The sequence below is a fragment of the Bidens hawaiensis genome, unplaced genomic scaffold (assembly GCF_021521415.1).
Source record: "Bidens hawaiensis isolate Kalapana, Puna unplaced genomic scaffold, B.hawaiensis_p1.1 tig00053795_1, whole genome shotgun sequence".
NCBI classification, from domain to species: Eukaryota; Viridiplantae; Streptophyta; class Magnoliopsida; order Asterales; family Asteraceae; genus Bidens; species Bidens hawaiensis.
The window spans coordinates 27524-55469 of record NW_027499659.1 but is presented as its reverse complement, the minus strand read 5'-3'; the positions used below and the strand labels follow the sequence as shown (position 1 = coordinate 55469).

Here is a 27946-nt window from a genome sequence, read left to right as displayed (position 1 = left end):
CTTCACATTCAGTAAATGAACAATTTACAGCCTTTAAATACCTTGCACATAAACATGTTGATCGGACCTTGTCTTTCTGACCCGATCCTAGTGCAAAACAGCCCACAACGGTACCATGCCAAAGCACCCTTGCACGAGTCTTCATGCGTGAACCCCCAACAGTCCAAAACTGAGATGTTGCGTTTCTTTTTAGTTCATTCGAATCCCATGTAGGCCTCTCATTGTTTTCATTTACTTTTAGCACATTTCGTTGTTTTTAATCGATTAATGTTTTTTCTTATTTTCGATAAAACCTAGTAAACATCAAAATCATATTAAAGTGTACTAACATAATATAATTATGATGTGGTATCAGATTATAATACTGAGACAATAAGGACACAAAAAGTACAGATGTGTAAATTTTTGTCCGAAAAACTTAGAAATGTCTGATAAAAACCAAAACAATTCAAACCATAAGGGTTTTAATAAGTATACGCCAAAACAATTCAAACCAAGTATTACAAACAAGCATAAAAATCCCCTAGTTTAACAACCATAGTTTAAGACTAATTTAGCGGGGCACAGACAAACTCTAGTAACGCATTTTTGCGCTGAAGTTCACTGATAGGTGCAGCTTGATTGTCCGCAAGCCACACAGTTGTTTCATGAATGGCATTCTCCATATTCTTCAAGCTCTCTGAGGGAACCCTCTTGTTGATTTTGTATTCTTTGACCTTATTTTTCATGTTATAAATGTAATCCTCTAAAGCATTGTATGCATTCGCCTTCTTCTTGTATTCTTCATCCTCAAGTTTGTACTTCTCAGCTTCTTTTACCATCTTTTCTATCTCATCCTTGGACAGCCTTCCCTTATCATTTGCAATCGTGAGTTTGTTCGAGATACCAGTTGATATTATCTTCGAAGTCACTGTGAGGATACCATCGGGATCTATCTCAAAGCAATCTTCAAATGTTATACCACCTTTGGGAGCAGGTGGTATTCCAGAAACTATGAATTCTCCCAACAAATGGTTTTTCGTAGATTTGGCCCTTTCGCCTTCATACACCTTGCAAATTGTCGAAGATTGATTATCTTGAGATGTAGTGAAATTTTTGAATTTCTTCGTAGGTATACGAGTGTTCCGGGGGACCACAACACTAAATAGTTCTCCTTTTACCTCCACGCCAAGTGACAAAGGAGTGACATCAAGTAGCAATAAATCCTGAACACTCTTATCATCACTACCACTTAACTTTGCAGCCATAACGGCTGCACTGAATGCTACAGCCTCATCAGGGTTCACTCTTCTACATAGCTTCTTCCTCCCAAAGAGTTCCCGCAACATATGTTGAACCTTGGGTATCCTGGTCGAACCACCAACAAGAATAATCTCGTCCACCCATGATTTGTCCACCTTAGCATCTTTTAAACATGTGTCTAGAGTCTCGATGCACTGATCGAACAAGCTCATGTTCAGCTGTTCAAATTTAGCTCGAGTAAATCTCATTGAGAAATCAATTCCATCATGCAAACAATCCAAATCAATTGAAGTTTGAGTAGCGCTCGAGAGAATCCTTTTTGCTTTCTCACAAGCAAATCTCAACCTCCCCAATGCTCTTTGATTCCGTGTCAAGTCCTTATTCCATTTCCTTGTAAATTCCGAAACACAATGATCCACCATGCGGTTATCAAAATCCTCACCTCCCAAATGTGTGTCCCCAGAAACCACTTTCACCTCGAAAACTCCCCCTTCCTCAATCGTTGTCAAAGAGACATCAAAAGTACCCCCTCCCAAATCAAAGATGAGCACATTTATCTTGCCAACAAACTCAGACTTGTTGTCTAGACCATAATCAATTGCAGTTGCCGTAGGCTCATTGATCATGCGCATGACGTTTAAACCGGCAATAGTACCTGCATCCTTGGTTGCTTGACATTGTGAATCGTTAAAATAAGCCGGGACAGTTATCACAGCGTTTTTCACATCCTTTCCAAGGTAGGCCTCAGCGACTTGTTTCATCTTTCCAAGAACCATTGATGAAATTTCTTCGGCAGAAAATTCTTTTTTTCACCTTTGTAAGAGACAACAATCTTTGGAGTGTCATCAGGCCCTTTTATGACCTTAAAAGGCCACAATTTTATATTTTCCTGCACTTTGGAATCACTAAATTTCCTTTCGATCAACCTCTTAGCATCTGAAAAACCAATAGTTTATTTTTCAAAGAATATCAAATTATCAAGTAGATATCCAAAGTTCCCAACAAATAAAGTTATATTTTACTCATGTATTTAGGGTAATTAATCAGTGTATGTATGTTAAACTGATGTTTGTTACTTGGGATTTTTAAATATTTCCCCTTTCTAAACATGTGAAATTACATATTTCCTCAAAATACAAGTTTTTAATGCAAAATGTACAATGCTTTTTAAGCATGGTTTGGGGAAATATGTAATTTCAAAGTTTAGGAAGGAAAAATATGTAAATGCCCCTTAAGTGATTTTTTACTTTTATCCTGAATCATGAACATAAACTATAAGCAGTCTAAACACATTTCCTTAAGCGATTTTTTACTTTTATTAAGATTTGATCAAAACTGCTAAATAAAAAGCAAGTAAAACTAATGGACTGACCAAATACGGTGTTAGCAGGGTTCATTGCCACTTGGTTCTTGGCACCATCACCGATTAGACGTTCTTCATCAAGGAAAGCAACAATAGACGGTGTGGTTCTGTAGCCTTGCTCATTCGGTATGATTTCGATTCGACCACGGTTCGAAACAACTACACAAGAGTATGTTGTTCCAAGCCGGTGCTTCGTTTACTTTGCTCTCCATTGTATGATTAATTCTAGTTTCCTGGCTCGCCTTTGAACCCAAAAAGAAACGTAAATTGAGTTGTTTTGGAGTCTTTTCCAGGTTAAATGACAAACGTAGTTACCTTCTATTCCTATAAATGCTCAATAAAATATATCCTTATTATTTTGTTTTAAAATTAATGTCTTAATCTTAAGATTTGCCTATTCTTTGTTAGTCATTTGAATTTTTTTTTAAATCCTTAAAAGTCGTTGGCACAATTGTTGTTTGGCCCAAGTGTAAAGCCCAGCCCAATAATTATTAGGGTTTATTATATTTGGTAATGTCTTGACTAGCAAGTTAGGTTAGTCTATATAAGCCGAGTTATGGTTAGACATTAGAAGAAGAGAAGTTTATGTAACCAAGTTAGGGTTCATCAAGAGTCAAACTGAGTTAGAATTTGAAAATTTGTAATCAGTTTTTTGAGTGAGATTTTCTGATTAATATAAACGAGAGTTATTCGTTTAGTTCGTGTTTGATTAGAGCCAAGTTCAAGAAATCGATAATCTAGTTAACTTTGATCGGCGGTGAGGCAGATCAACGGTCCAGTGGTCGGAGGCGAGTTGGGTTTCCGAATCGGTGCATATCGGAACCAAGTTGGGTTTCTGAATCGGAGTTGCTTTTCGCAGTCGGACCTGCTACAGCGGCGATCGAAATTCCGGCGACGGCAGTCTAAGAGTAGCAATCGGAGTTGCTTGTCTCGTAGTAGCGATCGACAGAAAAGGTTGTTCTGTTAATTGGGTTTTATAGCACAGGGAGATTGGATTTGCAGCTTTTCCGATTTGTATGATTTACTTTGTTTTGTGATTAAAGGATTAAAGGTATCACAAAACTTATTTGGATTTTTGTTGACAAGGTTGCACAGAATTATTCTTGTGGAGGGAAGACGCAAAAGTCAAAACACAAAGTTTTTTATTTCTTTTTCTATCGCAAGAAAGACAAGAAAAAGGAAAGGGGAATATTTTAATCAAAGTTGTTATTCAAGCAATTTAAGATTATTTTATTAGGGTTGGACAAGCAGGTTCAATTCAGAGTTCGTATTTTATTTGGGTTGAACGAGTAGGTTTGATTCAAAGTTTGTTTTTATACGGGTTAAACGAGTTAGGTTTTAACCAAGGTTTGATTTATTTAATTTTAGCAAGCGTGTTCAGTTCTGAAAAGTTGTTTGGAATTTATTGGTTTGTATTTGTTCCAACGAAGTGGAGCAAAGGGGTTCTATGTCCATGGAAGGTGACGAAGAAAGACCGGTAATCCAACCCAAAGCGAGTGGGGGGATATCGTTACAGGTTCCAAAGCTAAATGGAACTAACTACATCATATGGGCAATTGTAGTGGAAGCGATCTTGGATGATCAAGACTTATGAGAAGTTGTTCAACCGAAAGAGGGTGCGGTTATTGATGCGAAGTAGAATGAAATGGCAAGATCGTTTTTATTTCAAGTGGTGGATGGTGATATTCTTCTTCAGATTTCTCAATACAAGAATGCCCGAGATATATGGACGGCTTTGAAGGCACGGTATGTAGGGGCCGAGCGAGTTCAAAAGGCTCGACTGCTAACTTTGAAAAGTGAATTTGAGAAACTCAAGATGGCGGAAAACGAGACTGTTGACGAGTTTGCGGAAAAATAACAAGTATGGTTTCGAAGGCAACAAGTCTAGGTCACGTGTTCAAGCAAGATGTCTTGGTGAAGAAGTTACTGGATGCGGTTCCAGATAAGTACTTTCAACTCATAGCCTCAATCGAGCAAAGTGTTGATCTCGATAGTTTGATGTTTGAGGATGCTATTGGATGACTTAAGGCATTTGAGGAACGTCTACGATGGAGAGAGCACGTTTCAAATTCACAAGGTCAGATACTTTTCAATCGATCGGAAAGTAGTTACAAAGGCAAGTCGTATGATCAGTCCGGCGTGGAAGAGGCCGTGAAACCGGAGGTCTAGACCGAGACGATGAGGACCAAGATGGTTGCGAAAATTGAGGTGGTCAAGATCGTGGGTCAAGTCATAAGGGACAAAGAAGAACCAATGATCGTCAAAGGGGAAGAAAGGATAGATCACAGGTTCAGTGTTACCGTTGTGATGAGTTAGGTCACTTTGCATCTATGTGCCCGGAACGTATGAAGAAAAAGTAAGAATCTAATTTGAACAAAGTTGATGATTTTGATCCATCTTTGTTTATGATTAAAGGTGATCAGAAGACAGTTTTACTGAATGAAGACGGAGTGATTCCAAAGCGTTTCGAAACCAAGCCGATGGAGAAAGATATTTGGTATCTCGACAACGGAGCATCGAATCACATGACGAGTAATAAAGCGTACTTTTATGAATTAAATGAACAAGAAACGGGAACGCTGAAGTTTGGAAATGAATCTTGCATTGATATTCGGGGAAAAGGGTCAGTTTAAATTGAAGGAAAAACGGGGGAGCAGCGCCTGTTGATCGATGTCTACTACATCCCGAGCCTACAGTGCAATATCATAAGTCTTGGTCAATCAACGGAAGGTGGATGCGAGATTCACATGAAACATGATTTGCTAACCATTAAAGATGATACAGGTAAGCTTTTGATGAAGGTGACAAGGACCAAGGACCAATTATACAAGATTAGCCTTAAGATAACAAGTCCTGGTAAACGAGCTATTGTTGGAATGAAGAATTTTGAAGGTAGGGATCTTCAAAGTGTTGAACTGAAAGAAGACAAGCTGGTTATGAGTCAGATTTCAATCAATGATCCAAGTTCCAAAATTCAAAGTCCAAAGAAGAGTGTTCAAGAAACTAAACGCGTGGTCAAGGAAGAGATTCAAGCCCAAGGGAAGGCGTCTAATGATCAAACGAAACAAGTGTTACTTCAAGCTAAGTGGAGCCCAAAGAACATTGCAAGAGATCAAGAAAAGCCTCGGGAGAATCAAGAGAATGATGACAAGTGTGAAGTTGAAGATCCGCCAATTTCGAGTAGGAAATTAGGGGGTGAGTCGGGTGAGTTGGGTGAGCCGGATACAATAATTGGGGGGGTGATTGTTGGCACAATTGTTGTTTGGCCCAAGTGTAAAGCCCAGCCCAATAATTATTAGGGTTTATTATATTTGGTAATGTCTTGACTAGCAAGTTAGGTTAGTCTATATAAGCCGAGTTATGGTTAGACATTAGAAGAAGAGAAGTTGATGTAACCAAGTTAGGATTCATCAAGAGTCAAACCGAGTTAGAGTTTGAAGATTTGTAATCAGTTTTTTGAGTGAGATTTTCTGATTAATATAAACGAGAGTTATTCGTTTAGTTTGTGTTCAATTATCGATCTGGGACTTGAAAAGTTTGTTGATTTAGTTACTAGATAAACTTTTTGTTCAGTTTTTTTTTTCTTTCTAATTAACTATATATTATGACCTGAAATGAAATTTAATGATATATGTTTGTATTTATCATGTTTTTATGTTTAACTCTTTTATGTTTAGTTTAAGTTAGGGTAGAACGTTGTATAGTTTTCGGTTTTTGAGTTTTGATTATTGTGAATAACAAATTGTGGCTTTTATGTTTAATCACCGAGTTATTGAGTCATTAATTTGATAGCGCTTCCCAAACTGCATTTTATCGTATCAAAGCTCTTGGTTTTCGAAATGATCCTAGACTCGCCTATCTATGCATCTCTGCCATGTATAACGAGTATGGAGATCAGGAAGAATATACGATGGCTATTGGTGGAGATATGGTGGTAGATGGTGGTACCATAGTGTTATGTATTTTATATTATTTATATTTATGTTTTATTATTATTTTCAAATTAAGGATTGGTATGCTATTTTGGTTTAGTTGGGGTGTCTTTTGTAATTGGAAGTCTATTTAGTTGCGTTTGATTTGGAATGAAGATCATAATGTTTTGAGATAATATTTTCTCCTTTATTTTGGTTGCTTCTTCTTCAATCTTCCTAACTGTATCACAGGTATCAAAGCTTTTTCTAGGCTATCTTCATCGGTTTCGCAACCACTAAGATGACTAACACTTGCAATAAAGAGGTTGAGAAGACAATCAAGGATCACGAAAAAGCCATATCTGAACTCCAAGCAGCCCTAGCCACCATAATGAGCCAATAAGAACAGATCTTGAGGCAATTGACAGTACCGGTATCGGTGATGTTCGCAACACCAATGTAGATGCACAAATCAATTATCGACAGCTGCGAGTGAGTAAGGTCGATTTCCCAGGGAAAACGTTGAAGGCTAGATTCATCGTTGTGAACACTTCTCCATCATCGATGATACTCCAAATAATGCGAAACTCAGATGCGTGGTTATACATCTCAGGGATGCTATCAAGTGGCATCAAGTCTGTATGAAAATCCATGTTTGAAGATCCAATGGAAGAAATAGCATCACTTGTTCAAATTACTAATGACATCGATGGCCTACATGAATATAATTCAGGTTTCGATCGTTTGCTTAACAAGGTTACATAAGTGAACCATATGCTGTTAGCCTATATGTGAAATGATTGAAGTCGGGAATAAAAGGGCGGGTAAAGATGTTCAAGCCCCAAACGTGCATGAGGCGTATGGGTTAGCAAGACTAGGGATGGCAATGGGTCGGGTTTGGGTCGGGTTTAGGTATTCCCAAACCCATACCCGGTTATAAAAGTCCATCCCAAACCCGTCGGGTTTTAATCGGGTAATTACCCGTCAGGTTTCGGGTTTTCCCATTGGGTTTCGGGTTTCCTATCAGGTTTTGACAAAATACCCGTTGGTTCTATCGGGGTTTTGACAAAATATAACTAATCGATTACAAAGATGGTTACCATAAAGGTAAAATATCTCAAATAATTGACATAAACAAGTTTCGACAAATAACATATTTGGAATATAGTATATATATAATATAATAAGCTATATCGGGTACATCGGGTATATAATCAGGTAAATGGGTCTATGTTATCGGGTAATTAGGTCAGGTAATCGGGTACATTAGAAATCCCAAGCCCGTCCCAAACCCGTGAAAAATTTCAAAACTAATCCCAAACCCTAACGGGTCAGGTATTACCCGTCCCATGTATGTCGGGTTTCGGGTTTTCCCATCAGTTTCTGGTTGCATTGCCATCCCTAAGCAAGACTTCAAACTATTAACAGTGCAAGCTTGATGAATCGACTTAAAAGATGTGGAGGATGGTTCGCAACGCGAAGATGCCAAAATTACTCTCCTATCAATGCTTCAAAACTTCCCTTGTTGCCAGATCCAACAATAGGAGTCATTGAGTCATCGGTTTATAAACCGAAAATTGTCAGCTCGACGCGCTTGACGAGTGAGGAAGTCGAGTTAAAAAGGTCAAAGGAGGAATGCTTTTGGTGTTATGAAACCTTCGTTCTAGGGCATAAATGCAAGAAGAAACAACTTTTTGTTATTCATGTTGAAGCCGATGAGAACCTTGAACAAGATGATCATGGTTGATGCTTGAGTTGAAGGGCTTGTTTTTTTAGGGCAAAAAGTAGATTAACGAGGGAGTATTGTTTCATAATTTATATTATTTATATTTATGTTTTATTGTCATTTTCAAGTTAGGGATTGGTATGCTATTTTGGTTTAGTTGGGGGTGTCTTTTGTAATCGGAAGTCTATTTAGTTACGTTTGATTTGGAATGAAGATCATAATGTTTTGAGATAATATTTCTTCCTCTATTTCCTAATTGTATCATACTATACAGAGATATAAGTGGCGATATTTTGCTTTGTTATCTGGTTAGTCTTGGTACCATCAATGGTGGTGGTGTTGCGGTGGATATCGGTGGCGATGAATTGGTTGGAGGTGCTGACTTGGCCTTGGAAATTCCAATCAGTGAATGTTGTATGCCGACAATCATGAAGGACGTCAATGGTGATTAGAGGTGATAAAAGCGGGTCTTACCCGCCAAGCCTGACCCCGACTCGACCAAAATCCAATTGATAAAAAAGACGAGATCCAAGAACCGACCATAATGTTAATAATCGGTTCGGGTCCTATGCAGGTTTCTTGAATCCTAGAACTGATTGTTAGTATTGGACCGTTGTTTGATATGAGATTATTATTAATTAGGAAACTATTGAGCTTGCATTGTAATTTATACAAAACAATAACACAAACAAAACTAACAACATAAGATTTATAACCCTACCAAACAACATATATTATGTGCAAATCAAATATTTTTTATATCATATGTATACAACGGTATGTCAAATGATAATTTCTCGTAAAACTTGCTTAAAAAACAATTTAAACTAGTAAAATAAATCAGTCCGTAAAGAAAATAACAAAATCAAATAATAAATCAACTAGGTTGTATAATTTATTGAAATACAAGCGGGTTACAGGTTCGCAGGTCTTCCTTCAAACCTGGGACCCTATTAACACCATATTCTATGCGCGGTGAACCGGCCCTATTGAACTATAAACAAGTTTGATGTGTCTAGGAGTGATGGGTCTTAACCGGTTAATGCTCGCGATGCGAAAATATATGATCAATTATGCATTTGAAAATTCTAAATGTAAAGAATATTCGGGTTGCCACTTGCCAATGATGTTGGTAAACCTTCCCGTAGTACTAATACTAACCCATATGACGAGCCACTGAATTCGTTATTAATGGGATTGATCCAAGAGGGGAAACCCCTATCAAATCTACACATGTGTGTTTTCCTCTTATTTGGATAATCAAAATGCCATCATATCGTTATTATAATATGTGTGATAAATAAGGTAAGAAACTTCTATGAAATTTACAAGTAACTTCTACACGTCGAAAATTGAATTAGTCAATTCTTGTAACCATTCTATAAGTTAAATAAGCAATATATGTATCTGTCTATCTTATCCCTTTTGAATCAACAAAAGAACAAAAAAGTTAATTTAAATATGGATACGTATATTAGTAAAAATCAATTAAAAAGAAACACTCTGATTAATTGTATAGTTGTAGTCAAATTGACATAAGAGGTATTGACTTAAACCATTAGATGTCCTATATCATGTGATAAGGAATTAACTAGAAATTGGAGTGTCGTCTATTGTATATATCATGTTGAGTACCTAAATAATTGCAAAGGCTATCTAAAAATGTTTAGCTATTTTCCCATATCAACAACTAAGCAAAATTAATGTTGTGTAGTTCCGATTATGGTAAAGAGTTCGAAGATAACTCAAATCAGTTAGCTTGTCGATAAAGGATACACCAAGGGAGATAAACTAGAGATTTAAATAACTAATTCACTACTAGAAAATTGGCCTATGATCGCGTCTGCAGTCCCAAAACAGTAGCAATTGTCATGATACGATTGCGGCCATAAACGACCATTTGCAACCGACTTTGTTTGCGACCGCATTATTGCAACCGCTTGTTTAGAACTTGCAATCGTTTTTGCAACAGCTTACCTTTTTACAACTTGCTACCTTTTGCGACTAGTGCCGGCCCTACTTCATTGGTGACCCAAACAAGGGTTTGAGGCCACAAATTTATTAAGGTCCCCATATTTGTAGAACAAAATTATTAATATATACATTGTATTATTGTTAATTAATAATATGAAGATGAGTATATATATGCTAAAAAGAAGCTGAAGACTTCAAAGCATAAAAATTGGACACCATCAATCAATTGGACATGGCACATGGTTATACGGAATTATTTCTAACGTCTCTAAATTCGTCATTTTTGAAAAGCGAGAATGACCAAATCACCTTTTTTTATACCACTGAGATTGTATTTCTTGCTCTTGTGATTTGGGAATGTTTAACGTATTTTGGTCCTTTGGAATTTTCTATTGCGATTTGAATTTGTATTTTGCATTTTTTTTATTTTGGGTTTGCCGATTGAAATGTGTTTATACTTAATATGAGTCGTCAAGTGACCGAGGTCTGCAGGTGTTCTTTTAAAGTTTGGATTTACGCTATAATTTGGATGTGCCCGATTAAGATATCACTGGATTTGAGGCTAGTAATAACTTATTAGTTTATTATTACTTTATAATATGTTAATCTACCAATTTTTACACCGCAAACTTTGCGTATTTTATGATCCATTCGAATCAATAAAGCCAGAAATATAAATTATGTAAACATTTCTTTTTTCACAAACTCAAGATATAACTTCAAAAAATAGAAAATTAAACTTTGTCAACGTCGGCCTCAAACCTGGGTAAAGAAGGAGGGTTTATATGAACTTTTTTAAAAGGGCCCCAACTTGATAGTTAGCATGAGGCCTCTAAAAACATTGGCCCGCCATTGTAATTGTGACTAAAATGTTTGTCTTATTAGTACTTAGTAGGATGTGTTAAAATTTATTTTAATTAGTTAAGAGTTAGCTTTTTTTTCTTAGTGTTAATTGTGGCTTAGTTTTGTTTGCTTAATTATATTTCTAAAATAAATTCTTTCTTGTTTCCAAAAACTAAAAATTATATAAAAATTGTTCAATACTGCTCCATCTATTAGGATGTATAACCGAAAATAAAGTCCTTGAAAAATATTTATGACAAAACTTCAAATAATTGCTTACAGCATAAATGCTTACACTTGATGATGGCTTGAAAAGTTCTCTTATCACTCCAACTGTCACTATCTTGAAAACCAAACCAGTGATGCACGAACTGGTCCAGATACAAGGGTTCAGTCTTTCTTGAACTCACCCATTCTAGCTTAACACCAAGTCAAGGTTTTCCTAAAGAAATAGTCAACCGTCAAATTTCTTGTTCTTGTTTCATCAAAAGTCAACACAAAATCCAACCTTCCCAGAAGCCAACAAAATAGCCAAATTCAAATCATTTATAAGCAACTTCATAGACCTTCAAATCCAAAAACAAACAAGCAAACACAATCTCAATCTAGAGATCTTTGTCTTTCTAAACTTTTGACTATTTTTCATTTTTTCATACAAGAAATATTAGATAAAGAAAGTTAAAACTTGCATTAACTATTTTTTGGTTTTGCAAAATTTAAAGGAAGAAAAACATCATGGATGCTTCAGGTGCAAGATTGAACACTTCTTCTTCGGTTTCTCGACACGATATATTGTCTTATTATAATTCTTTAAGCAATCTTGTTGCAAATGGCAACATGAATGAAGAACCGAATTCTTCGGGTTTGTTTGATTTCAATGATGGAGTTGAAAGTTCGAATCAGTTTCTTGCACCCTTTCCTCCTTCTTTTACCCCTACATATGCAAATCAGTTCTTTGATTCTCCTTCTTTCCTATTCAATTCCAATGTAAGTTTTTGTTTCCAAAGATTCTTAACTTTTATATTTAGGGTTTTGATTTTTATTTTTTAATGTGATTGGCTTAATATTTGTTGTAGATTATTTCATCTCCAACAACAGGAAGTTATTTTGGTTATGATCTTGAAGAGGGAAAAACAAATGTTTCAAGAAACAATATGGTATGCAATTTACTCATGTTATGAAGACTTTATAAATTTTTTAGTTGGACTTTTGGGTTAAAGGTGAAACTTTGAGGATAGTCAAAGAGACAATAACATTACTTCTTGTTTTTCATTTCTATAATTAGAATTGTGTGATCTAATGGATCTATTTTAGAGGTTTAAGATTCTTAGCTTTCTTATTTTGCTGTAGGAGGAATCTATGAAAAGTCAAGTTCTAGAGTGGGATGACAATAATCAACCCAAACAATTTGACATCTCTATGGAAATCAGCAAAATAAAATCGGAACCAGAACCAGAACCAGAACCAGTACCAGTACAATCTCCTCATAAAGATGAAAAACTAGACTCAATTCAAGCTAGTAAGAAGCAAGGCAAATTTGAAGACGGTTATAATTGGAGAAAATACGGACAGAAACAAGTCAAAGGAAGCAAAAAACCGCGTAGTTACTACAAGTGTAGTTATCCTAATTGTCCAACCAAGAAGAAAGTTGAGAAGGATTTAAATGGGTATATCACTGAGATTATTTACAAAGGGAAGCATAATCATCCAATGCGACAAAACATGAAGAAGTCATTGTTAAACTCATTCCAAAACTCTATGTTTGATTACTCGAATGATAAAAATCATTTTGAGTCCTCTTCTCAAAATTCGTTCGCTTCCTTTGGAGAAGACGAGTACGATCAAGACTCTTCGGTTAGTAAATCAGGCACTGACCACGAAAATGAGTCCGACCTGCCCAACGCTAAGAGATGGTATAGTTGCATTCTTTTATATACACATCCATTTTTGTTTTGTGGACCAGAAGTACTTTCGTTTTGTGACTTTTGTCATAAATGAGACAAAAAAAAAACTATTTGTGGTCTTGCTAAGGCAGCTAAGTGATCAATAAAAGATGTTTTTGTTTCTATTTGAGACAAAAGTGACAATACATAATTATTTGAGACAAAATAACCTTAAAAGTGAAAACATAATCTAAAGACTTTTTTACTACTCTACTATAGGAAAATGGATGAGGATGAGAGTGAAGCGATATCGCATGTTGGGAGTAAAGCTGTTCAAGAACCGAGGGTGGTTATAGAAACGAAAAGCGAGATTGATATTCTTGATGACGGATACAAATGGAGGAAATATGGACAAAAAGTAGTTAAAGGGAATCCAAATCCAAGAAGCTACTACAAATGCACAAACATAGGTTGCCCGGTGCGAAAGCTTGTGGAACGAGCTTCACATGATTTACACTCCGTGATCACAACCTATGAATCCAAACACAACCATGGTGTACCTTCACGTGGTGGCGGCGGTTACACCACCTACCAACCACCCAAATCTAACACCACAACAACTAGCAACAACTACATGCACAAGACATCTACGCCTTTCCAAGACTACTCGTATAATGTTCCTGGTGTGAGTGGTTTGGCCAATAACAATGGTCAAACTTACATTGGTCGAAAGTTAGAGAAATCGAACGGTTTTGGTTACATGGGAAATTCGTACCCGACTCAAGATTGGAAGTTTCTATCAAAAGCTAAGGAAGAACCAGAAAATGATTTCATTTACAAGTACTCATTTTAGCCCAAACTCATAATGATTCTTGAATTTGTTGTAAAATTATGTAGAAAATAGACATTCATTTTTCAATTTAATGATAAATACAAGTCAAATGTGCCGCTTAACACAATTTACATGAAATCCCATTGAGGAAATCAATTAACCTTATGTGCATAGTGTTCTATGTATATACCATATAGTGTATTTGCATGTCAAAAGAATAAGACACAAAACACGCAGCTATAGATCAGTGAAGTAATCAATGCTACATACTTATTAGGCACACTATTAATTTTGTGCAAATTGTTAGAAATGTGGGATTGATTTGAGGTCGGTTTTGTGGTTCATTTTACGATTGATTTTTGTGAATATTTCGACTAGAACAAGCTTTGCTAACGTTGATATGACTCCTTCGTTAGCTCTCAACCAACCACCACTGCAAGAGGCAACTTATAGAGCTTGGACACCGATATCACATAGTGACCAATTTTATTACGTTAAGTGGCATTGTATATTTTTAAACTATGAGGTATATAAATAAATATTTTGACACCTAGTCTTGAATAGACTTGTTGTAAGGCCCCGAACCCGGTGGCCCTAATTTAGCGTCGGATTTACTCATAAACACAGTTCTTCAAATCAGAGTTTATTAAAACTTTTCGCGGAATATAAAACATCAATCATTTGTTACAAAACATTAAATCTTTTCTTTGATACCATAACACAAAACTTTATTTTTTAAAACATCTTTACTTCATTCTTCAGATGCCAGCCGTTCAATCCATGCCGTGTGTCATCCTCATGCTAACTCTATAATCAGCTCACCTGCGTGCATACTAAAAGTCAGCTACGCTGAGTGAGTTCTAGTTAATCAGGCAACATACAATTTATTCCCATATATTTCTTCCCGTATCCGAAGACACATATTACTACCTTACCCTCGTATAACTATCCATAGGAGGATCGTCACGTAATATCTATTAAAAGAACCATTACCATTACCATACTATATATAATTTCCATAGGAGGAACACTCTGTATACTTTCCATAGAATGAACACTTTACTATCCATAGAAGGAACACTATACTTTCCATAGAAGGAACACTATCTATAAGTTATTATTTAATATCCATGTAAGGAGCTATTCACTTCCCTTGACGATACGTGCAATATCCGAATATCGTTCACGTACCGACAAGCTTTCATTCATAATGTTCATACATCATCCTTACATTACATACAATATTAATATCTTTATTTATATCCCTACAGTACGTGCAATATCGAATATTAGTAGGGTTTGGTTCCCTAGTTCTCGAATATTAGTAGGGTTCGATTCCCTTTTCGTTACCATACAACCATACATCATACCTCGAGTATTAGTAGGGCTCGGTACCCTTTTCGTAACCATACAGCCATACATCATACCTCGAGTATTATTAGGGCTCGGTACCCTTTTCGTAACCATACAACCATACATTATCATTTCTTTCTTCTATTATCTCTATCATGTTCATACACATAAACATACATAACATACTTACCTTATACATAGCGTTACAACCTGACAGTACGTGCAATATCCGAAGATCGTTTACGTACCATCAAGCAATCATTCATACATTTCACATTATCCACATAAGGCATACACTTATCTCTTAGGATAAGTGTATTAACAAACATATTGAGTATGCACACAGCCCCGAAAACATAACAAGGAATGGGGCTAGAAACTCACCTGAACTCTGCTTCTTCCTCTGGTAGCTGTAAATCCCTTCTTTAACTGAGCTCGGCTGACTGTACAAGTTACACGTATCAATACTCGCCTGATCTAATCTAGTGGCCTAGTATTAGCTTACTTTTACTTATCGCTTTTAATTTATTTTCTAATCGAACTTGGCTTTAGGCGAAGTTAACCCTCGGGCGAACTTAGCTCTAGGCGAAGTTAACCTTAGGCGAACTTAGCTTTAGGCGAAGTTACCAGCTAGGCGAACTTAGCTTTACAGCGAAGTTGCCATCAGGCGAACTTAGCTTCAGGCGAAGTTGTCATCAGGCGAACTTGGCCTCAGGCGAAGTTACCAGTTAGGCGAACTTAACTTTACAGCGAAGTTGCCATCAGGCGAACTTAGCTTGCAGGCGAAGTTCATCAGGCGAACTTAGCTTGCAGGCGAAGTTCATCGCTTTGAAGACGAAGTTGCCCAGATGCAGGCGAAGTTGCCCAGACAGCCGCTGTTCGGTTTCTTTCCAGCATTTTGAGCTATTTTAACACCCTTTCTATGGTTCAATATCACCCACTACGCTTCCCGACCATTTTCGGTCGCTTATACACTAAGAAGCTTGGATCTTTAAACTTCAAAGATCAAGAATCATACCTTTTTGAGCTTGTTTGGATCTTGTTTACTTGTTATCACAACCAACCGCTCTCTCTCTCTCTCTCTCGGATCTGCCCGATTCTTCTCTTGGCCCGGCCGGCGAAGTTGTGGTGTGTGGTGTGTGTGTTTTGGGGTGTTAGAAAACAAATAGAATGAAAGATATTTTGGGTTTAGGGGATATTTATATCCCTTAAATCCCATGGACCTAAGGCCCACTCTCATTTAACCCATCTCCATTAATCCAAGTCCATAACCCACATCCATTACCCAACACTAGCCCGACCCATACCAACTCCTACTCTATTATTTATTTCCTGACAACCCGAGTAAACTTCCCATCTATTATTAAGTAATATAATTAATATTATTTTGGAAATTTCGGGATGTTACAAGTCTACCCTCCTTATAAGAGGTTTCGTCCTCGAAACCTACTTAATCCTTGTAAAAGGAATACTTCCTGTATTCACATTCTTTCTTGAACCGACTTAGCTCCCTAACTTACCGGTTTATCCTTTGTCTTACAATCAACGAGTGATGTTAATTAATTTTAGCTTCCTAGGTAGCCTGTCCATGAAGTCCTTGGTGATACACTTTCTTATCCAGACTTTGCAAGTGCATATCGCTTCCACAAGCATACTCTTCTTTCTTGTCCTTTAAATAGAAACATTGCACTTACTATCATTACACTTAGCACTGAATGATCATTCCGTCCCATTACAACCTTTAGCAAATATACTGCCTTGCAATACGTTCAGAACATATTAATTCCAAAAAAAAAAGGAAACCTCTTCAGTTTCTTCTTAATGGTTACTTCTTAGAAATCCCTTTGTCTATTCCTTGAGAGAGAACACTTCTTGCAATTCTTAAGCGCATCCATTGCATAACTTGTCGGAGAACTCCTTAAGTCACCACTTATACCTTCTTTCATTTTCAGCTCTGCATCAACATGTAAGGTTCATGAGTTATAGCTGTCTAAGGTAGCTTGATCATGAAGTCCATGATGATACATCTCCCTCTTTCTTGACTAATCAAGCCTCGCGTTGTCCTATGAATCCATTGTTGTTTGCCGTTGCATATCAGGCTGCCTGACCTATCGTAACCAATTACCTTAACCGACTTCCTTTCTGGCATGTCTTGACTTTCTTTTATAATACCATTCTATCCTTTCCGTTCCAGAGGACTTCCTTCCATGATCACATGATTATCAATTACTCACTAATCATTTGTGCCAAGACTCGTCTAAACCCTATCTACGCTTTCCTTGCATGTCTTTCCACCTTTTGTCCCTGGTTTCTAGCATCCTCTTGCGGTGTGACCGTCGGCTCCATATTCGTAACACATGGGGTTGTTCTTATCTGTGTATGCAAAGTATCAAGTATATCCATAGCTGTCACATACCATGGACTCATCTTCATTTGACTTCTACTTAAGCATGTGACTTCCATTAGTATACGCCTTCATTATAACCGACATCTAGACTTATGACCTTCATACAAAGACTTAAACATTATCAACTCATTCTTACCTTCTATACGAGCTTTAAGCTCAAACGTCAAATCCAGTCCCAAACGACATCGAACTCTCTTAAGGTCAATCATAAAGAGTAGCAAGGAACTCACATCCTTCTAATTCTACCTTACAATTCTTAACCATCCTCATATTTTAACGAAAGTATCGCTAGTGGTCTCTTCCATATGGTCTCAGGTACACAACTAGATTCTTCTTAGCGTCTTCTTTCATATTCACTACACTATGTAGCCTCATCCTTTCATGCATGTTTACTCAGGATATCTTGACAATCACCGTCCTTCTCAATCACCTCCGCTTCCTCATCATTCGCTTCGTTACTCCCGATCCCAGCAAGTTCCTTTATGGAGTTAACCATTGCAGACATACTACATTTCTTGACTCATTCTAGTTGGCTTATCTCCGTTTCTTTCATGTTGCCTCCACTTGGACTTCCCAGTTCGAGCTGCATTTGATGCTTCAGAGAACATTTTTTGGCATTGTAGTGCGATACAATTTTAGCAACTCCATTAATATTTTACTACAAGCTCCAAGTGTGGTCCTTCTTCAATACTTCCTAAAGTTGAAGTCCTGCTACTTTCGTACATCGCTTTGTCACCCTCTTCAAAAAGGGTGTCTGGTTGGAACGTATTTTACCACAGCGTCCAGTACGACCTCCTTTGTATCGGTCATCTATCTTGTCTCTAAGGAAACACAAACGTTATCTCTCTAGGAATTATTTAGCACATGATTCGTAAGGTAAATAGTTAATGACAGTGGCCAAGTGTAATTAACTCTTAACATTACTCCTCAGGTTCTACATATTTCCCTTTGTGATTTCACTTGTGCTAGTTTCTACTTCACACACAACCATAATCATACATATAACCTACATTCTTATCCTTAGCAATTAAGCTAGCATACACACATTCCTTTTTTTAGCAATTTAGCTAACATTCAAACATTCTTTCTATAGCAATTAAGCTAACTTCCTTACACATTCTTACGTTATACATGAAATTAATCATATACTTTTACCTTTACCGAGCTTGCTTGTGTGACACATGGCTATCTTGAACTGGCATCTTCTTTCATTTCTTACTTTAATCCCATTCTCTGTTCGAGTCTAAGCATGTAGGATGCTTAAATCTCTCGAACTTTGCTCTGATACCAACTTGTAAGGCCCCGAACCCGGTGGCCCTAATTTAGCGTCGGATTTACTCATAAACACAGTTCTTCAAATCAGAGTTTATTAAAACTTTTCGCGGAATATAAAACATCAATCATTTGTTACAAAACATTAAATCTTTTCTTTGATACCATAACACAAAACTTTATTTTTTAAAACATCTTTACTTCATTCTTCAGATGCCAGCCGTTCAATCCATGTCGTGTGTCATCCTCATGCTAACTCTATAATCAGCTCACCTGCGTGCATAATAAAAGTCAGCTACGCTGAGTGAGTTCTAGTTAATCAGGCAACATACAATTTATTCCCATATATTTCTTCCCGTATCCGAAGACACATATTACTACCTTACCCTCGTATAACTATCCATAGGAGGATCGTCACGTAATATCTATTAAAAGAACCATTACCATTACCATACTATATATAATTTCCATAGGAGGAACACTCTGTATACTTTCCATAGAATGAACACTTTACTATCCACAGAAGGAACACTATACTTTCCATAGAAGGAACACTATACTTTCCATAGAAGGAACACTATCTATAAGTTATTATTTAATATCCATGTAAGGAGCTATTCACTTCCCTTGACGATACGTGCAATATCCGAATATCGTTCACGTACCGACAAGCTTTCATTCATAATGTTCATACATCATCCTTACATTACATACAATATTAATATCTTTATTTATATCCCGACAGTACGTGCAATATCGAATATTAGTAGGGTTTGGTTCCCTAGTTCTCGAATATTAGTAGGGTTCGATTCCCTTTTCGTTACCATACAACCATACATCATACCTCGAGTATTAGTAGGGCTCGGTACCCTTTTCGTAACCATACAGCCATACATCATACCTCGAGTATTATTAGGGCTCGGTACCCTTTTCGTAACCATACAACCATACATTATCATTTCTTTCTTCTATTATCTCTATCATGTTCATACACATAAACATACATAACATACTTACCTTATACATAGCGTTACAACCTGACAGTACGTGGAATATCCGAAGATCGTTTACGTACCATCAAGCAATCATTCATACATTTCACATTATCCACATAAGGCATACACTTATCTCTTAGGATAAGTGTATTAACAAACATATTGAGTATGCACACAGCCCCGAAAACATAACAAGGAATGGGGCTAGAAACTCACCTGAACTCTGCTTCTTCCTCTGGTAGCTGTAAATCTCTTCTTTAACTGAGCTCGGCTGACTGTACAAGTTACACGTATCAATACTCGCCTGATCTAATCTGGTGGCCTAGTATTAGCTTACTTTTACTTATCGCTTTTAATTTATTTTCTAATCGAACTTGGCTTTAGGCGAAGTTAACCCTCGGGCGAACTTAGCTCTAGGCGAAGTTAACCTTAGGCGAACTTAGCTTTAGGCGAAGTTACCAGCTAGGCGAACTTAGCTTTACAGCGAAGTTGCCATCAGGCGAACTTAGCTTCAGGCGAAGTTGTCATCAGGCGAACTTGGCCTCAGGCGAAGTTACCAGTTAGGCGAACTTAACTTTACAGCGAAGTTGCCATCAGGCGAACTTAGCTTGCAGGCGAAGTTCATCAGGCGAACTTAGCTTGCAGGCGAAGTTCATCGCTTTGAAGGCGAAGTTGCCCAGATGCAGGCGAAGTTGCCCAGACAGCCGCTGTTCGGTTTCTTTCCAGCATTTTGAGCGATTTTAACACCCTTTCTATAGTTCAATATCACCCACTACGCTTCCCGACCATTTTCGGTCGCTTATACACTAAGAAGCTTGGATCTTTAAACTTCAAAGATCAAGAATCATACCTTTTTGAGCTTGTTTGGATCTTGTTTACTTGTTAATCACAACCAACCGCTCTCTCTCTCTCTCTCTCTCTCTCTCTCTCTCGGATCTGCCCGATTCTTCCCTTAGCCCGGCCGGCGAAGTTGTGGTGTGTGGTGTGTGTGTTTTGGGGTGTTAGAAAACAAATAGAATGAAAGATATTTTGGGTTTAGGGGATATTTATATCCCTTAAATCCCATGGACCTAAGGCCCACTATCATTTAACCCATCTCCATTAATCCAAGTCCATAACCCACATCCATTACCCAACACTAGCCCGACCCATACCAACTCCTACTCTATTATTTATTTCCTGACAACCCGAGTAAACTTCCCATCTATTATTAAGTAATATAATTAATATTATTTTGGAAATTTCGGGATGTTACACTTGTTTTAAAGTTCAACTTGTTAAACATCAAATCAATAAATAATTAATTTATGTCTTACTATTCTGATAAAGTAAAATAAAGAGGTTTAGTTATCAAATATCACATAAAATTCTAGCCTAATTTTCCCTCACAGTCTTCTAATATCTTCTCTCATTCATTCTGGCTATTCATTGATCATGAGTCAAAACCATTTTAAAAATTAGGTTATAAAATAGTAAAGTTTATCTTCTAATCTCTCATTTCATTCATCATAGTTACTCGTGGGTCATGAGTCAAAACCATCTTAGCAATTCATTTATAAAATAGTCAGGAAATTAAAAGTAAAATATTAATTGAAGATCAAACAAGTAAAAATATGAAAGTTAAACAAAAAAGGAAAATGGCTAAGAACAATTTTTTCCCCTAGAAACTATATGTTGCATTATCAAGGGTAACTAGCGAACGCAGTCTAAAATTGTTAATATTGGATGACGATGAGCATGCTTGTGATAAAACAACAAATGTTGTATATGAATGTCGTTTAATAAATGGGTTCAAAAACTAGTTTAATATAAAATCGTTCTTGAGGTTTGGTCATTTTTGTGATTTTGGTTGAAAAATTTTATTTTTTGTAACTGGACCATTCAGATTTCCCAATTGTTGCCCATTTCGTCCAAATTACCAACTCGGATAGTTTTTTAAAGTTAAATGAGGGTGCTTTGGTCTTTTAACTTACTTGCTTATTATTATTATATTATTATTATCACGGGGCACCATCCTGCTGCACACCGCATCTTCATCTTCTCCGGCTACTCGTCTTATTGTCGGCCACCACACCTGTCACACCCCGACCAAAGGCGGCGGAACATGCCGAGGTGTAACGATTGTCCATAAGCACATGACACTAATTAAAGTGGCAGTATTTAATAAACTCATTTCATTTCACAACATCGAAAATGTCACATAAAAATTATCCATAAAATAACCATAAACAAGATATCACAAAATATGGCAAATTGATATTGTTCATTTTTACTAATATCTTAAGGTCTTTGATGTCGTTTTCTTCACAATCATAAATCAACCAAGATGCAAACCTGCAACATTTCATAAAATAAAGTTTGTCAACACAAAGGTCGGTGAGCAATTCATAAGTTTGATCATATTAGTATATAATAAAGATAGCCACCAAACTTGCATACGAAACGATAAATAAAAGTGGTAATTTGGATAACTAGATATCGCTAAACATATTAGCGACACCTAGCTATAAGGGGATGCCAAATAGTCTAGGATTTTATAGTTATCGTTAATTGCATTACGTTAACGACACCTTGCTATAAGGGGATGCCAAATAGTCTAGGATTTTATAGTTCCACCAACCAAAAGCGATAAACACATAGGCATATAAGCATAGAACACCAAATCAAGCAATTATTTAGGTAAAGTACACAACTACGTTTGTGGTTTAAGATTCAAATATAAAGCATTTTGTTGAATAAGTATGAAATGTCACCCCCAAAATAAAAGATGGAAAATGGGGTATGAAGTACTCACCTTCAAGTGGTAAACTTGAAAGATGATAATTTGGAGATTTGTCGGAACGACGAGTTTAACGCACAATGCCTAAAAAGAAAAGAAGTCTTGAATTTAGAAAGGTTGTCTTGAAGGTCTTTAAACAAAATAAATGTTGAGAAATGTAAATAATTAAAGTTCAAGGTTTAAAATGTGACTATTTAAGAATTTATAATAATAACCCTTTAAAAATGTAAGTTTGCTCGAAACCGGGTTAAAGTATCTAACCTTAATATTTACTCAACCTATGTTAAGTAATAAGGTGGGTAAAATGCAAGAATGCAAATCCCTTTGGAATAAAGATACTAAAACGGGTTTTTTTATCGAGTGTTCGGGTTGTCAGTTCGGGTCTTGATAATTGGTCAAATCCCAAAGTCAACTTTCCAAAATATTGAATGTTATGAGATAACTCAATAAAATTTAATAAGACTTAACCAAGTATGTAGTTCCATTGTTTTAGAACTAATAACGCACGTTAAGCGAGTGTTCGGTTTTGTCAGTCCAAACTTTGTTATGAGATCAAGTTGGATCCAACATTTCCAAGTACTTAAGAAAATATTTAAAAATCAATTTGTAACTATTTTTAAAGAAATATACAAGTCTTGATGGCTAAAAAACCACACTTGTGTGTCTTAAGTGAGCAAGAATCGGTTTGGTTCGGTTTCCATCTCACAACAAGTTCATAGATGGTTTCCACATGTCCAAACACTAAAGAACTTGTATAATAATGTACAAATAAAATATATACCAAAAGTTAACAATAAAGTCTTTAAACAAAAGTTCGGTTTTCGGTTCGGATTGTGTTTCGGGTTAAGACCGAGGTAAGATTCTACAAACCCATAACCATAGAATTTGTAAAAATGATTTTAGAAACTTAGATCTAACACTAAGTATGTTTAAACAAACAAAAACTAGTAACAAAGTTCGGTTTACGGTTTAGAGCTATTTACGGTTAAACCGAAACATAGACTCTTAAAAACCCATAACCATGGAACTTGTAAACATGACCAACAAACTAAAATAAGCAAGAATAATATGTATGAACAAGTTATATAGATGTATATATATCAAGGACACGAAGTCCTCCATGAAGCCTTGCCTTATGGGGCCCGAAACCTCACCGACCGGAATCGGAGAAGTAACTACCAAAGGTAAACAAGGGGTGTATATTATATATATGTTGCACAACCATAAACAAGTATTAATAAGGCTACATAAACTAATTAAGATGAAAGACCAAAATCCTTCAAGAACACTTAAGAAGATAACCTTGAATCTTTGATGTTTGAGAGAGTTTTTTTTTTTGGAGTTGTAGCAAGGGAAAATGAAGAGGAAATGTGGTGTATATATAGGGTAATGTTGGTGGTCAAATATGGGTGTGAGACACAAGAGTTTTCATGCAAAATGGATCAAGATAAAAACACAAAACAACAAAAAATAAATAAATAAAAATAAAAATAAAAATAGGATGTTTTCAAGACCCAACAAGTGTGAAACAATATTGTAACATAAATCCATCATTTTGATTATAACATAAGCTTCGGTTTACAAATCGGGTCGGTTTACATAATAAACAAACACAAAAACGAATACAAACAAGACCCGAACTTGACGAATGTCACAACACCATAGGTCCACCAACCCGACTTTCTAACCAATGAGAATCGCTAGTAGAGAGATGATGTGATGTTCGGTTGGGTTGGTGGTGTGTAGGAAGCGTTGTTGGGTGACTGGTAGGATATGCAATAGGGTTGGGTGATGAGTTGCGGATAAACATTTGTTTCTATTTGGGATTCCTTATTTTTATCTCCTTATAACTTATTAACTTTTATATATTAATAATGTGTTTGGGTAATGTGACTTTTTTAAGTTTTTAAAGAAGGAAAAAAGAGTTTTGATAAATTAGGAAGGTGTGACTTATCAAAACAACTTATATAAGTCAAAAGAATGTATAAATAAGGAATCCCAAACAAATCCTAAATTATTTTGTGGAAATAATTAGCTTTTGTAGCTTTAATAAAAATAAAAATAAAAATAAAAATAATAATAATAATAACAATAATAATCATAATAATAAAATTAACAAATAGGTTAAAATACCAAAATACCCCTCACTTAACGTTAAAAACTAACGAAGTTTGTGATTTTGACGACATTGACAACAATTCAGAAACCTTAATGGCCCAGTTACAAAAAATAAATTTTTTGGATCAAAATCACAAAACTAAACAAACCTTAGAGCATCTCCACCAGTGTGTTTGTGGAGGTTTTTGTTGACATGGAATGGTGCAAACAAAGTTTACGGGTAGAGACAAACGTTTGTGGAGGTTTTTGTTTGTATTCTCAAACGTTTGAAAGGTGAGTTTGTAGTGGTCCCATTATAACCACTACACACAAATAATATATATACATACATATATATTATATAGTAGTAAAAATAGGTAATGATGTGGAAGATGAGGTGGTGGTTTTTTATTGGTTTATGGATGGAGTAAAAAGTGTTAAAGAAATTATTAGAGTATGATGTGATAATGAGGTAAAGGTTTGAATTAGTTTATGTGTTTGAATGCTCTTATGCCGAAAATGGCACTTTATTCGAAAAAATATAAATAGCCCACTAGAAATTAATAACTAATATACCATTGACTCAAAAATCAAAATAATAAGAGCTTATTTCAATTCAAATTAAACTTTTTTCAACTGATTTCTTAACCGGTTTTTGCTGAAATTGGTTCTTCCTGCCAATCGATATACATCCAAAACTTTCTTCTTCCTGCCAATCGATATACATCCAAAACTTTCTTCAACAATTTGACTAGTGATTCTATTTGATTAAAGGTACAAATCTTGTTTCTGTATTTGTGCACACCAAGTGTTCGACGAAATGCTCCAAAGAGTTTTTTCACCAAAAATGAAATCTTTATCACATTGCTACAGCACCCCATTTGGGAAATCAAGCTATATGTTACTTCAAATCATGCACAAAACCAGTGGAGGCACAAGGCCTAAAAAGAAAGTATACCATAGAGTACATGAACTGGACAAAGCAATGGACCTTCGAAAGAAACCGACCGCAATCTTGAAACTGAAATCGATCATCCAATCACAAAAGAATCAGTCTTTGTTACTCAGGGACCTTGAGAAAGAAGTTGGCATTATTCAAAAATGGAACTTTATTAATTTGATCGAAAAGAATCCGTGGGTTTTTTATGTGAGTAGCGGTTATAAGACGCCCCCTGCGGTCATGTTAACCGCAAAAGCTAAAAAGATTGCTGATGAGGAAGTGTTGGCTAATGAGCTAATGGAGCCTGTTTTGGTTAGGAATTTAAGGAAACTGTTAATGTTGTCGGTTGAGTGTCGGCTGCCACTTGAAACCGTTGATTTCGTGCAGCCTGATTTCGGTTTCCCGGTTGATTACAAGGAGTCGTTAATTCCGAAATACCCCGAGTTTTTTTCGGTTAAGGATTTACACGGGAGGCGTTATCTTGAACTGGGAATTTGGGATTCTTCGCTTGCGGTTACAGCCCGTGAAGAAAGGTTCATGCTTTCAAGAATGTCAGACACTGGGAGCTCAAAACGGGCCCGGATTTCGAAAGATGGGAACTTCCCGGGCCCGTTTGCGTTTCGTTTGAATTTCCCAGTTGGGTTTAGACCAAACGCGGGTTATCTCCAAGAACTTGAGAAATGGCAGAAAATGGAGTTCCCGTCGCCTTATTTGAATGCGAAAAGGTTTGAAGTGTCGGACCCGAAAGCTAGAAAGAGGGTGGTTGCAGTGCTTCATGAGGTGCTTAGTTTGACTATGGAGAAACGGTTGACTTCGGGTCAACTCGATGCATTTCATTCCGAGCTGCGGTTACCAGCCCGGTTGTTGCTTTGTTTGATTAAGCATCATGGTATGTTTTACATTACTAATAAGGGTGCAAGGAGTACTGTTTTTCTTAAGGAAGGTTATGATGGGTCAAAATTGGTTGATAAATGTCCTATTTTGACTTTTAGGGATAAGTTTATGGAACTCACTGGTAGAAGAGATCTTGAACCAACTTCATGTACTACATGATTCAAGAAAATGAGTTTAAAATTTTATTTTTATTTATTTATTTATTTTAATATTTAGTTTTGAACATATGGTTGAAGTTTACCTTGTCCTGACAGATGCCATGAAACAATGTTTGATTTCTCTTGTTCTCTTGTTGGCATTCAGTTTATAGAAAAAATGAATTTTAATAATCCAAATTATGAATCTTTGACCAATAGTGATTTGTAATTTTGGTTTGACCAACGATATTAATAACTTTCACTTTCGTTGTCATGAGCAATTCCAATAGCATAATAATCATCATAGATTGTGCACTTGATTCTCTCTATTCTCTCACTATGATAATTATGAACGAAATGCAAAAGCGTACAAGCAAAATAGTATAAATCAAGCAAAATATAGTATTAAATCAAGCGCTACCGGGATTGCCCTTGGCGAAGCAAGTGAGTTAGAAGTGTAATTGGTTAGATTGCCAGTATCAGTTATTATCAATTTAGTCGATGAGTTAAAATTGAATTATTAAAATCAAATTTGAGTTAAAGTTGAATTATTAAAATCAAATTTACCGAAGTATGATTAACCTAAAAAAAACCACCAAGATCAACACTCATGTTATTATTATTATTAGTAAGATGCACCTCATCATCAAATATCAAGCCCATAATAGATGTTTAGAGGCCCTTAAATGTTTGTATTCATAAATCTAACTAATATATTACAGCAAAACCAATTTGTCCACTTCTCCTTCTTCTAGGGTGTCCACCTAATGTTTCATGTCATCCACTTTTCATGCTTATAATTTTCACATATTTAATTAATTCATTTTAATCCTAATGCTAATTAACATTTAAACCAATATATAACACAAGCATTAGTCAAATTTAACATTTAAAGTCTTGAATTCATTTAAAAAAAAATTTCCTGCATTAGTCAAATTTAACATTTAAAGTCTTGAATTCATTTAAAAAAAAATTTTTACTGTGAAATGTTGTTTTTGTATTTGAATGACATTTTATAATACTTGAATGGCGTATGCATACATTATCTGTTTTATAGTACTTTAATAACATTTTATAATTTACAATAGGTTTTTGATTTTTAAAGATATTTAAAGTTTTTTTACTGTCAAATGTTGTTTTTGTATTTGAATGACATTTTATAATACTTCGATGGCGTATGCATACATTATCTGTTTTATAATACTTTAATGACATTTTACAATTTACAATAGATTTTTATTTTATAATACTTTAATGACATTTTAAAATTTACAATAGATTTTTGATTTTTAAAGATA

General features: G+C 35.9%; 2 protein-coding genes and 1 pseudogene across 2 annotated transcripts; 2 read left to right on the top strand and 1 right to left on the bottom strand.

Annotated features, from left to right (window-relative positions):
* Positions 1 to 548: 548 nt before the first annotated feature.
* LOC143600201 (heat shock cognate 70 kDa protein-like) lies at positions 549 to 2783 on the bottom strand (annotated as a pseudogene).
* Positions 2784 to 11794: 9011 nt separating this feature from the next.
* Positions 11795 to 13798, top strand: LOC143600198 (putative WRKY transcription factor 26). The gene is made up of 4 exons (XM_077077956.1): positions 11795 to 12046; positions 12136 to 12216; positions 12410 to 12972; positions 13222 to 13798. Exons 1-4 carry the CDS (start codon positions 11795 to 11797, stop codon positions 13793 to 13795), a joined length of 1470 nt encoding a protein of 489 aa, XP_076934071.1. The 3' UTR covers positions 13796 to 13798.
* An 11651-nt stretch (positions 13799 to 25449) lies between these two features.
* LOC143600197 (protein WHAT'S THIS FACTOR 1 homolog, chloroplastic-like) lies at positions 25450 to 26670 on the top strand. The gene has a single exon (XM_077077955.1). It carries the CDS (start codon positions 25498 to 25500, stop codon positions 26668 to 26670), a length of 1173 nt encoding a protein of 390 aa, XP_076934070.1. The 5' UTR covers positions 25450 to 25497.
* Positions 26671 to 27946: the final 1276 nt, after the last annotated feature.

What these genes read in the sequence shown, in the direction of transcription:
- LOC143600198 (XM_077077956.1), top strand. Translation starts at nt 11,795, where the DNA reads ATGGATGCTTCAGGTGCAAGATTGAACACTTCTTCTTCGGTTTCTCGA. An exon ending in ATGTTTCAAGAAACAATATG is followed by an intron (nt 12,217 to 12,409) that starts GTATGCAATTTA and finishes ATTTTGCTGTAG; the next exon opens with GAGGAATCTATGAAAAGTCA. An exon ending in CTGCCCAACGCTAAGAGATG is followed by an intron (nt 12,973 to 13,221) that starts GTATAGTTGCAT and finishes ACTCTACTATAG; the next exon opens with GAAAATGGATGAGGATGAGA.
- LOC143600197 (XM_077077955.1), top strand. Translation starts at nt 25,498, where the DNA reads ATGCTCCAAAGAGTTTTTTCACCAAAAATGAAATCTTTATCACATTGC.